This window comes from Varroa destructor, unplaced genomic scaffold (assembly GCF_002443255.2).
Source record: "Varroa destructor unplaced genomic scaffold, Vdes_3.0 BEIS01000001.1, whole genome shotgun sequence".
In the NCBI taxonomy this organism is placed as follows: domain Eukaryota; kingdom Metazoa; phylum Arthropoda; class Arachnida; order Mesostigmata; family Varroidae; genus Varroa; species Varroa destructor.
Genome location: NW_019211454.1, coordinates 76,448,965 through 76,462,408, shown reverse-complemented (window position 1 = coordinate 76,462,408; position 13,444 = coordinate 76,448,965). Strand labels below are relative to the sequence as shown.

The 13,444-nt window shown below is 36.2% G+C and overlaps 1 protein-coding gene across 5 annotated transcripts in view; it reads left to right on the top strand.

Moving 5' to 3' along the window:
• LOC111244267 (dnaJ homolog subfamily B member 14-like) overlaps window positions 1–12,971 on the top strand; it is a 46,044-nt gene extending 33,073 nt beyond the window's left edge. For 2 of the 5 annotated variants that reach the window (XM_022791203.2, XM_022791167.2), the window contains exons 3-7: window positions 1,729–1,819; window positions 5,075–5,309; window positions 9,322–9,452; window positions 9,807–9,892; window positions 10,153–12,971. In XM_022791203.2, the coding sequence (XP_022646938.1) occupies window positions 1,729–1,819; window positions 5,075–5,309; window positions 9,322–9,452; window positions 9,807–9,892; window positions 10,153–10,435 (826 nt within the window). In that variant the 3' untranslated portion in view covers window positions 10,436–12,971. The remainder of the gene's footprint in view (window positions 1–1,728; window positions 1,820–5,074; window positions 5,310–9,321; window positions 9,453–9,806; window positions 9,893–10,152) is intronic. The other 3 variants (XM_022791196.2, XM_022791177.2, XM_022791187.2) reach the window with 3 other exon arrangements.
• Window positions 12,972–13,444: the final 473 nt, after the last annotated feature.

Sequence of the window (13,444 nt, the reverse complement as noted above, 5' to 3'; positions counted from 1 at the left end):
TATGATGATGATGATGATATTTCAACCTTGCTTTCCTTCAACTAGCTCTTTAGCGAAAAAATGTCATGTGATTGAGCAGGTTGTCTTCGATTTACCTCTATCGAAAAAATACAAAGGATGTGCTTGTAGTGGGTAAAGCCAATATTCATGTTATGATTGTGCTTTTCAATAAAGGAAGCGTCATACCAGCGTTTTGACGGAACCACCAACAAACATATGTATCTGCGGATTCTGCGATCTGTTGTGTGACCGCACACAGATGAAGTGTTTGAAACAAAGCCACACGTCTTTTAGCAAGATTATTGGCACCGGCTTGCACCAGCGGGTTATAACTACTTGAGAATCTGAAGGTATTTTGGAGTAAGCACATATGGCCTTCTAGGTTTCACGCCACACAGCCCACATGTGACTTCTCTGGGGTGCTGTATATGGAGCGTTCCTGAATGAGGATTCGACAAGGTTCTACATGAGAGCAATGACCAGCTCGCTCGTGTTATTAAGGAGGAGCTCTCGAGCACAAAGGAGGACACTCCTCCTTTGCGGAAGGCCAATTGTAAAGGAAAACTTCGTAACGAAATTGGTATACATTTAGGTCCCGAATTGAAGTTATAGTCGAAACTAATTGTGGTTATATCGAGTAAATATTACCATCGGCGCCGACGCGCATACGCAAAAAAGAGTTAAATATCTACTCTTGTTGTGTGATTGTACTATGCAATCTTAAAAACACATAAGCAATATTCTGACTAAAGTTGGCTACCCTGTACCCCACCATTATGGAAGCAGATCTTACGATTTTTGTAAGGTTCAGTGTGTATGATTGGCTTGATAAGATAATTTTACAGACAAAACATGTTCTAGGTTTGTTGCACATATTAAAAACATCCTCATTGATTTTAATCTATTCATTTTTTTGAATTTCTTATCTGATACTGCCGTTAAGCATTGTTTCGGACAACTAGATCCCAGCACCAAACGAAGTGTGCTTATTCGATCTTTTTTTTAAGTTCAGAGTTCGTGACATATTTAAATCTGAATGGCCTTTAGTCTTCTGAGCTTTCACAAAAGAAATATCGTCAGATTTGAGAAAAAAAACGTTTTTTTTCTTTTTTTTTTTTGTCGGAATTGAATATGATGTTTTCATTAAGAAAGTAAATAACTTTGAAAAATATTTTCATCTTGGCATTGACTTTTCAACAGCCTATAATTTCTATAGAACAATTTAACAGTTCAGTTTACCATTAGATAGAAGAATAACTGTAATAATGTAACGTGTTAACGATTGTATGCGAGAGGATTGATTGTAATTTAAGAAAGGCATAATTGACATGAAGAATGGAGCAACTACTACGAGATTCAAAATGAATTAGAATGCACACTGAAGATTCTTGAGTCAGGATAACTCAACTATCTAAGCGAGGTAACAAAACTGCTCAAGTGAGGTGATAATTTCCTAAAACACGGTAATAGAATAATGCAGCTGGGTAGTGAAGTAAAAAAATAATTGTAGCGAGAGCTTTCCTGAGAAAAATAGCGAAATAGCGTTAGGCAGTGCCCAGTGCGCGCATGTATAGTAGATTACAAAATGGTAAGGATTGCGGGCGGATGTTGAATTTAAGTGGTGTTCTTTGCTAATATACAGGGAAAGTGACAAAAACTATCTAGTTCCAACATTTATTTTGAAATAATTAAGCACATGTTTTAAATGAACAATATTTTACTTTCCAGGTGTAAGAATTATTATGAAGTATTAGAGGTTGAAAAAGAAAGCTTCGCCGAAAGTGAGCTGAAGAAGAAATATCGGAAGCTTGCCCTTCTTGTAAGTGGAATTTATGTAGTATACCTTTACCCGATTTAGTGCTGCGCGCTTTATTTTGGGGAAATATAGGTGTTCTATTCAGTGTTACAAGGTCACTAGTCAAAGCTGTGGCTTTCTAAAGCATACAAGTTCCCAATACACCCACAATTTTTGTTAAAGTAACATAGGTATATCATCCCCAATTCTAAAATCAAACATTTATCGTTCTTGCACAAAGTAAAAACTAAACGCACCAACCCATATTTAGCCGTATGTGTACATGGACAGTTGAAAACCTCAAGAGTACCTGTATTAAGTACCAATACTGAAACATGTATTTTTTCTATTTTATGATATCATTGTTCGATTGTCTCCGACACGGTTTCTATATGCTTACGGATTTGGCTTAAGTCCTTAAGCTTAAAGTCTTATAAGAACTGTCCACTGCAATAATGTTATATGTAGACGTGCACATGCGTTAGTTACACATGCAATGGTGAGTCTATAAGAACACAATGCACGTTTCGTGCTCGAAGTCCTATATAGCACTGATTATCTCTTTTGAAACGTAGAACGTTTCGAAACTAATAATCAATGCTATTAAGGAAACTCTGAAGTTAGTAAAAGAAAAAATTAGTTCGCAATAGGACCATGTGTTACTTGGAAACCACATTAGAGCTGAACGCCGAAATGAGTTTACGCATTATATTTTTGCGTTTCGACAGTCATTACGTGTGAAGCCCATTTTGTCTAGTATCATTAACTATCTCCATTACTTAGCTGTTGTGCAATCAACATTTGTCTGACCACTTTGACTTATGAACGGTGCTGCTCCAGAATTAAAAAATATGGGCTAACACTGTGATGGCATTACATACACGTTTATTTAAATTCAAAAACCATTTTATATTATGAAACATATTGTGTAAATCTGCTAACTTCAATAATCTAATAATGTTACCTTAACACAAGTTTGAGGGTTCAGTGATAATTCTCAGACAGCACTTGAAGACTGCTTCACGTTTTAAATTGGTTAAGCAAAATCCTTGAGCGATGGTTCCTTTGAGATGTGATTAACAATATATTTAAAAGAGATAAGTCTTCCATGTGCTACTCTAATATAGCCGATGTATATGAGTACACAATACAAAAATTTATTGCAGCTTTTCTCAAAACGACGCTACGCGTCATGCGTTGGACTGTACCCAAATGGTAGATGCTTGTGTCAACCTGACCATATTTTCAAGGAGACTGCCCCAAAGCCTAACATAGAGGCTCGGTCATAATGGAATACCTTTTTTACACTGCTAACCGGTGTTGGCCCTACCAAGGTACCAATGCCGAACAACATAGCATAGTCGGTAGCGTGCTTTGTAAACTACGTTAGTTTCATACTGGCATGAATTCCCGCTGAAGGCCAAAGAGACTTATTGTCTAATTCTTTTTGTCTTTTTCATCATACTTGGGACAATAATGGGTAAATGGTATTGATTATCACGCGTGAGACAACACTGGCGGCGCCCGTAACCATCACAACAAATAATATGGCCTATAAGAGATTCTCTGATGTAAACGACTAGATAATCAATAACGGATCGAAAGAAATTTGGCATATAGTTATTTAGATCGGGACTGACACTCCGCAATGTACACCTTTCCTTCGCTAGTACAGGTTCCGTTCTGATCCGGGGTGACTCCACATACAGCAAGTTGTTTTCTTTTCTTTGTGTTTTTCAATGATATTTGCATTAGCAAATTTCTGAGACGCATTTTCTATTGATGAACTGGATATTTCGGAGTTTACTGTAACAACTAGTTGACCAAACAAACTAAAATAGTTGATTGCCAACTTTTTATCTATGAGTGTAGCAAACTCTGTTTTCACAAAGTTGTGCCCCATAAAAATTGCACTAGTTATTTAACTTTCCTCTAGTTATTGCTGACCCACAAAGTTCCAACAGAAAAGTTGGCCTAAAAAGCGAATGACTACATACAAAAGATGTATAACGTAAATCACTAAATACGACTTTAAATTACAAAATTATGCTTGCAAAGAGCAGCGTGTATATGGTCACCAATTGAGTTGAATCCTTGTTTTAACTTTAGCAATAAGTATCATTAGTTGTACGCGAAAGTGATTAGCTGATTTAATTCAAGACAAATTTCTGGGTATATAAAAATTTGGATCAGAGCTACAAGGTGTTATCCAAATTTTTGTATACCCAGTCCAAAATTTGCATCTATATTAGCAGCTGTTATAGGAAGTTCTTTAAAGTGAAGTTCTTTCCTTTATTAATGAAAGAAAGTTCTTCTGTTTATTATGCTCACGAATAGTTCGTGAAATCAAATACCTTAGCGCAAATTATGGCAATATAGAGTTAAGCCTGTATTAAAGCTCCAAGACAAGCACGAATACGTTTACCTTCCCGCTATCTGGACTATCCAATCCTGTTGCTAAAGCTCTACACATTTTATCGTTTTTTGCCTTTGCCAAACCTTTATTTTGTGTCCGCACTCTTAGAACCCTTCGTGGTGTATTCTAATGCTTTAACATTAGCATTTTGCTCTCATAAAATTAGATATCATCACCCTCAAGTTCGAGACTTTACCATTTGAACCTCCGTTGCAAATTTAACAAGCCAAGAATTCAAATAGATGCGAGCCGTCCATATGCGTCTCTATATTTGCCGGACTGTTACATTCAATGTTAAATAATTGTAAATTTTTATTGAAAATTAAACGACACGCTATGTTGGTTGCGTTTGTTTTATTTATTGCCAATGACTGGAAACTCTTTCTGAAAAATCTGTGATACGTTTAAAGGTAATTTAATAGTTTATCGTAATTATTGTAACTATAAGGGTTATTCTTTGTATTAAATGGTTTGTAAAACTGTTTATATATGTATAGTTCTTGCCTGCCCTTCGTCTGTTTTAATCACTCTACACATTTGTATGGGTGCAGTAATTGCTTCTTGATTTCAGTCTGGTAGATGGTAAATGTAGTGTGTGTATACACTGCAAGAATTATTTCATCAACGTCATTCTAACAAAATGCCTGAAAAGTAAACTAATCGATAAAGAGGACCCTACGATTTTAGAGAAATATTGCAAATAAATCCGAAACTTTATGAAACTTTCATAATAGGTTACGTTTTTTCAAGTACAACAGGACCCTGACCATGACATGTTCACTGTTGAAGTTTCCTCACAATATATATCTCATTGACACTTTGCTTAGATATTACATTTGACCGGAAATTATTGAAATTAACAGGTACACCCCGATAAGAATTGTGCCCCTGGTGCCGCCGAAGCGTTCAAGAAGGTTGGCAACGCTTATGGAGTTCTATCGGATAATAGAAAAAAGGCGGAGTATGATGCGAATTTGAATCGTCCCATCGACTCGAATCGCGGAGGAAACTACGGAGACTATAATACTACTCACTTCGAGACGAGCGCTGATATTACTCCTGAAGAATTGTTCAACGTCTTTTTTGGTAACGCTTTCGGTATGGAAAGTAAAAAAAAATATATTAAAAAAAGTTGTTAGTTTAGTTATGTTCCTAATATCCGCCCACGTGCTGTGCGTACGCAGATTATCTCTTAATATAAATTAATGCGACATTAACAAAAATCGAAGGCAAAGGAATCAAAAGTGGGGTTTATGTTTAAGCGGGAGCTTATAAAGTTATAATCCATACGAATTGCTACAAATTCGAAGTTATGCCCAAACGTAACTACTATTTGCTGTTGTATTATTATTATTATTATCGTATATACGGCCTTTTTTATTATATTGCAAAACTTCAGCACGTTCAAACCAAAGTTGACGATTTTTGAAAGGCACCGCTTTCCAAGATTACGCAGACAGACCTCGGTCACAAACGCAATAATGCTATTTCCTAGGGTATTCTAAACCCAGATGGACCTTTCAGAGATTAAATGAAGATAAAACGCCTGCATATGCAGATTCACGCTCATGTAATATTTAAAAATGATCCTATATGCATAGGCCAGTAAACGAAATTCTTTCCGACAGATTACTTAATCTAAATGCTTTTACAATCTAACCTCTCTCAAAGCGAAAATTATTTAGCAATTTAAATGATATAAAAAATATTTACAGGCTGAGTTTGACAAATAATTCCCTACAAATTATATTTATATGTAATTATTCGATCGATTCTCTCAAATGGGGCATATACTCACACAGATTATATCCAACATATATATAGTCGTAGGTAAAAAAAACTGAATCTCAGAATCTAAGGTGAGCTTCCACGTTAAGAGAAGTGTCGGCTGAGATTTTAAATAACAGCGAGGTAATGGCTTCTGCGATTGGGGCTGTTACTTTGACATGTCAAATTTAATTTGCTCAACTTGGAGTTGTGTGTGAAATTGTTGTTTTTCTGGAGCAGGATTTTCGTCCTTATTATCCAAAAGCATTTCCCAGACATCGAAGCTTTGGGGCGAAGTAGCAAGGTAGCATAGGAAGCGCCCATTATCGCTTTTAGCAATGTAGTTGACAGCCCAGTCCGTGGTTTGGGATCCAGGAGCGAGTATTTAATTTCTATGTTAATTCATCTCTATATTTTATCTCACATGTGTATCATGGATGTCCAATATCTGCGTATGAATTTTATGAGGCCTAATCTAACTCGTATCAATAATGACGGACACGTACGAAAATAGATTTTACAGTTATTTTGTCGCTGCATAGTATGGCACTCGTTTTCTATTACGCGTTTTTATATCTAAATGTTCACCCAAAATAAAAAAAGCTTGGCATTGGATGCTTGTCACGCCTTCCACGATTTTTATTTTACGCTTACCAAAACTATTTTAGAAATTTTTTACAACTCTCCTCAATCGCAGACGTAATTGATAATCGTTAAGACTTCCGCAGTTTCACTAGCTTCAACTTGCCTACGCGAAGGCAATTTTATGAATGTCGCGTATTTTTTTCTGTAATCATAGCTTATCTAGCTATAGGGAAAAACGTTCCGAAATAGCCGCTAGGCATTACACCAAAAGCGGGCTTCTAGCAAAAGATTTATCACACCCACGCCATAGTCTTTGACATGCATCTCACATGTGTCGTTAGGCCTTAAGGGCAGACACCTGGTTACTGAATTTCTTTCTGGACTTCCTTTTTTGTGACATGTAACGGGACGATATTCATCAGCTTTATTTGACCTATTCTCGATACTGACATATCATGTCTGATTTGGGGTAGAACAGTTTTCACGTACCATATCTAACTCAGCTCCTGCTAAGTCTAACTTAGTTCTTTACAAAAATGAATAAATGGTTGGAAATAGCTGACCATAAGGCGCAACGCTAGCAGTTTGACATGCCGATGCAATGTCGTCTGCTATTCCATATTTATGACGCGATAACATCTTGTTGCGCCTTATGTTGATGTTTCGAAAACTTTTTGACTTCCGATGTTTATAAACTGTACCTACGTAAAAACAAAATAGGGATGGAGCGTTTTGAAAGACGGATGTGTTTATAAAATGTACCCATTTAAAGCGTTCCTATTCTTTCCTCTGAACATCTTTTTCACAGCTGCAAAGAAACACGCTAACTTTAGCATGTCAACGTTTGTTATATTCGTGGGATCTACATAAGAAACCCAAAAATTAAAATTCATACTGTAAGACAGTCACAAGACTGTGGTCCATAGCATGCTTGTCTACTCAACCAGCACGTCCTGTTGATTTTGCTTGTATGAGTAGGTTCACTATTTTGCCAGAATCCCTATGGTCTATCATTCAATAGCGTATTCATAGACAGCTTTGTAAGACACTTTTTCACTTACCCATTTTGGGGGTAGATTATGGCGGCTTGATGTCTCCTTAATTCGTCATTACGGTAAAATCGTGCGTGAGTCAATTGTTGTCAATTTTGGTTGATCCACCATTGATTTTTTTGTCTACGATAAATATTAGTTCACTGATGAAAGGTTAAAGACAATCTGTTGTTCTATTCAAAAAAGAATTCAAGAGCAAACACAAAGCAAGTATCTTGGTTTTATCGGCCTAATTTTGTCTGATTTTGGTGACATACGATGTATGTTCTTTGAGAACAACCCGGATAATTACAGTTTCGGCCGCGTGCAGTTAAGCCCCTTGGGGCTTGCAAAGTTTTTATCTTTGTAATTAAATGTGACGAAAAAAGGATATTTTGTTTTCCTTCCTTTTTGTTGCATAACTTCCAATTTGTCAGCAACCGCATAGTGAGTTGGGGCGGAGCAAACAGCGATTTTGATTATCCCGGTTTTGAAACAGCGACTGATTGATTATCCCGGTTGGGGGGTCGTTTAGCGCCTGGACAATGTGCTCTTCGACCTTTAAAATTAAGTCGTATTTGTGTCATGCCTGTGCTTTTACATTGTAGTTAGGGCAAGTTTTTAAATAGTAAAAGTAACAATCAAATGTATGTCAGATATATTAGTGCATATCTGACAAGACGCGTGACTCTCCAAAAAGTTGCACCTTAGATGGAGCGCAACAAGTTAATTTTCATGCATTCTGTTTCAACCTGTTTCTTTATTCCCCTTTTGCCAGAAATTCTTTTAAATAGTGTTGAAAACCTCGTCTACCCAAACGACGCTTTTCACTGTCAAATATACAATTGCTAATGTCATTAGCCAGTGATGGAAAAATGGTAATCTGAAGGCGCGAGGCCAAACGGTTATGTTGACTGCAAAAAAACCCGTGCTCTTTCAGGGAGCTTTCACAATGTTTGATATGTACGACCTGGCGTTGTAGTGAAGTATAGATTTACCTTGTCAATCGAGTTTTTAGCTAGGTTACAGAGTTCAATCTTTAAAGCCTGAGCTCGTCGTAAAATTTCATGCACTGCAAAGTGAAATTTCTACGGATCTACCCGTGCAGCGTATATACAGCAAATTCAAATGATATATAGGATAGGTACATATTGTATAGGTAAAAAAGTGCACATTCAAAACGCGGTATTTATGTGTAAAAATTACACTTGCCGTGTAATATATGTCATTTGCCTCATTCTTAGACATATACTATGTCGTACTCAAGGTTCAAGGTAACAAGAGACTTATTCTATCTATGCTAAAAAAATGGAAGTCGTCCCTTTAGTTCCCCAACTAGTCGCATGGAAAGTAACCGGCTAACAAACAGCGGAGATGTAAAAAAATAAAGGTATAAAAACAATAAACCAAACGGGCGTTACTTATGTATCAATTTAGTTGAATTGTAAGATGCTTTAATTGAAATATTGGTATATTGAACATACCATGTAATTATACGTCATCACGTGGACACCCTACTAGATGCGTCAGCGTCTACTATGTGCGTTCACAGATGTAATTCGTAACTATCAATTAAATAATGAGGATATTCCTGCGATTTTCTCCCATATACATCGATACTGTCGTAGTGCCGAACATATCACATTGCCCTCCGAATTGACGATAAACTATTAGGGCATACTCTAATGTTAGCAACCTTTTGAATAATTTTGGTCCATTTAATGGAGGTGGAGGATCCTTTGCGTTCGAAGGTGTCAACCGGAGAAGGCGTCAAGCCTATCATCACAGACAAAACTTCCACCACCACCATCAGCAACAACAAGGATCAGAAACAGGACAAACCTCACTTATCCTACAGGTGATTGATTAGGCATAATAATATAAAAAAATGTATCACGCGCTTTAAGTCCACATCATTGATGTATTGTATCTAGGTAGCAAAAACTTACATGGTCTTATACACCACAAATGACATTTTCGACTATTAATTTTATACGGAATTTTATGAAATTAAATATGCTGATTCGAAAATGAAACAGCTGGGATGCAACCCACATGCTCTTAAATTTCCCTTGAGTGTACTTTATTTTTACTAATATCGACTTCTCGTTATACCACTTCGTTCACGTTTCATAAATCCTCTGAAAAGGATTCCAACAAGACAGTTTTTGTCCTGAATAACTTGAGCGGCTGTTTTCTTACTTTTTTTCAGACGCTTCCAATTCTCGTTCTTCTCGGGATGTCTCTGTTGTCATCTTTTCTTGCTCAAGACCCTCCCTACTCTCTTATACAAAGCAGGTATGCGGAACTGTCAGCGTTAGTGCTTAGATGACTGAGGTCTTAGAATGCGGCATGTACCTCAAGCGAGTTTAAGAGTCTCGACATTAGATAATGTGGCGATGGATTGTAAATAAGGAATGCTACGATAAAAGCAATATACGCTTAGGCTGTGCATTAGTCCTTTTTTGAATATTGCGGAAATTATCTTATGAGATTTATTTTCATAGAAATGAAGAATCCTCATAAATTAATTCTCAACCGATAATTTCCAATTACAGCAAATATCCGCACGAGCGGGTAACGATGAAGTTTAAGGTTCCGTATTTCGTCCAAGATGGTTTCAGTCGTGACTTCAATCGCAACTCTATATTGAGGTTGGAGGAGCAAATTGAAGCTGAATTCATCATAAACCTTCGGCATAGTTGTTTTAGAGAACGTCAAAATCGAGACGCTATGTTATGGAGAGCTCGGCACACCGGCAACAGTATTTGGGCTACGCGAGCTAAAGAAGTGGGCGTTCCCAGCTGTGACCGTCTTGCCGATTTGCACGTACGAGCATAGGGAATACGTTTCCGCCCCAGTACAATACAACAGCGGTAACAACAACAAAATAGTTAGCCATTGCAGAAGTAACAGCAGCACCATTTCCAAATGTAATAATATTCATTCAAACCGGAAACAGTTCTGTATCTAGTCGGAAGAAAATATTGCATTATTTTTAATTAAAAATGTCTAATGTCATATAGACTAAGATACTTCAACTGACTAACAAACTAATATAGATTTTAATAACGATTTATAGTTTATTGAAATAATATTTTTAGCTCCGGTTGGAATATGGCGGTCTGAGTATTCGGCTTCGAGGTGTGTCCTAAATTCACTCGCCAGAAAACCATCAAGCAATTTTTGGTTTTGTTGCTCTTCGATTGACCACAATCGGATATATATTAAAAAGTATAGCCGTCATGTGAAAAAATAATGATACTGAGGTTAATATACGGTTATCATTCGTAACTGATCGGTGAGATCATAAAAGAGGTGCTAACGTTATGTAGCAGTGTTTTTATCGAACACGCAGATTTTGTACAGGGCTCCAAACAACAGAGAAATGTAAACTTGAGTTGTGAGGTACGGTGTCCTCTTTCAGTGTACCCACCTCTGTTATGAATATACCAATTACTATGTACTACACTCGTTTTGTTATTCTAATTTAATTCTGAGTAAGATAAGATTTTTCCTTGAATGCATCGAAATATATGATGAGAAGAGACACTTGCATAGGCCGAAATTGTCATAACGCTGAACAAGAGCTTCAGCGAGGCCACCTACCTGAAATGTTATCACATGGCTTTATCATAACGACTTTATAACAGACTAAATTTGCCTTAAACACAGGACTTCAACAATAAAGTTAATAATAACGGTAAGTTTATTCGCAAACTCACCGATACACTCATACAAATGTTTCATTAGTACTATAAATGAATACTCGAATTAAAAATCAACGAACTTTTCTAAGAACAAAAAAATGTCGTAGAATACTTTATTTACTACCGAACGCTTGACTTAAAGTATAGTGCGGATAAATTATGGTTGAATGATGAGTTTTTAGAAGAAAAAAAAGCACACATTACAAACACAGTAAACTGGGATTGACCGCAATCGAGCGGATTGCATGAACTTACAATATATTAAGGAAAAACTCTTGACATGCTACGCTAGGCAATGTGTACATAGAAGAGTGGGAAAAAGTAGGCACACATGTTGAAAAGTAGGTGATAAGCACATGATAAGGGCGTGAGAAAGCGACGCATATTGTTTGTTGTGATATACAAAATATAACTATAAAAACTACGGGGTAATTTTTCTATATAGATTCCAGAGAGAGTCCGGATTCCTTTTTGATAGACTATGATCACATACTTTGTAACACTTAACTGTGTAGAGTTAAGGCTTTGTTCAAGAACGTATTGGTCACACAGATAAGCTGTTCTGAATGTCTCCTCTCTAAAAATCGAGACCGAGAAGAGACCATATTTAACAGTCCTAACCAATGTAAATGTGATTAAAAATTAATACAAAGTACAATAGGGAAATGCCGATCGATAATATTGGGAATAACAATATGTTTTATTACATAAATAACCTATAATAGTAGAATAATTAGTACATTAAAATAAGTCGATAAGTTACACCAAAAAATGATATGTAAAAAAAATATTGACAGGAAATGTATAAAATAGTTGAAAAACAATTACAACAACAGGTATATGTAATATCACAGTCGTTCGACGAGACAAAGAGATAACAGAGCCTTTGAATGTCGGGTCGAATTTATCATTAGTGTGTGATCAACACAAAACCTATATTCGACATCCTAGGTATTTTAAATACAAAAAAAAATAGGCAAAGGGTTGCGAAAGAAGCATTTTATTGCATGACTTTATTTAACATAGCGTTCATTTTAGTATATGTTCATATGATTTTTTTAATATTTTATCTCAATATTCTTATCTTGTCCCTGTATTATTTTTCTATTGCATTTTCCATTGAACTTAGACAAATTCTCTCCTAACATAAGTCCTGTCTTTCTTCGCTTTGCCCATATACTTTATCCGTGCTTAAGTAGCTCGTATATGTAATGCAAAGTTAATTAATAGGGTTATGTGGTATATAAGTTTGTTTCCTGGTGGTCTAGCTACACCACTTTTATCAGTGCCTGCATTAGGGGATAAACATTTCACAATACATATTGTCTTTTCACTACATTTTCAGCTATCGATGGCTAGCAAGTTTTAGGTAAAAAAAAAACACTACATATTAATTTTTTCTGTTGTTTATTGTGACACGTATGAATTGCGATATGTATAAGGTAGGATATGCTTTTAATTTAAAATAAAGAATGACAATTAGGGTAACAAATCTGACCATTTAGCGGCCCGGACTTCCCTTAATCTAGAAACTACTTTCACGGCCAATGAAAGCTCTTTAATGATAATAGTTCTGTTTTATGAATTTTACACTGTACGAATTCGTGTTAAATGTGTGATAAATATATGCAAAACCTGATGTCCCTCTAGTTATTGAAAAAAGCGTAGTTCTGCAAATGTGTTTTTATTTATTTACTTGGTAAACGTAACTTTTTCTGTAAGTAGTAACTAGCGTATTGACACCATAATTAGATACATCGCATTTATCGCTTTTTCCTTTATTACTTATAAAGATTTGTACTCGATCTGTCTTTCCGAACGTCCGCTGGATTCACGTGTAGCTAACAATGTGTTTTATGTTCGGTACTTAAACCGTTCGGCATTGCTTTAAACGACTGATCCTCGGTACGAAACGAAATGTTTACACCCAGATTCGAGTTTAAACTACCACGCGTCTTCAAACTTAATAAGTTTTATTGCTAAACCTGAACTATGCAAACAACCAACAGAGACGCAACCAATAATAAAAGATCTTTTCCTGCGAACTTCTCTAGGAGCTGTGCTATTCGTATCATGCTCGATACGGTTCTCAGCTTCTAGATACTTCGGTCGTTCTCCACCGTGACGATTACTAAAGAGT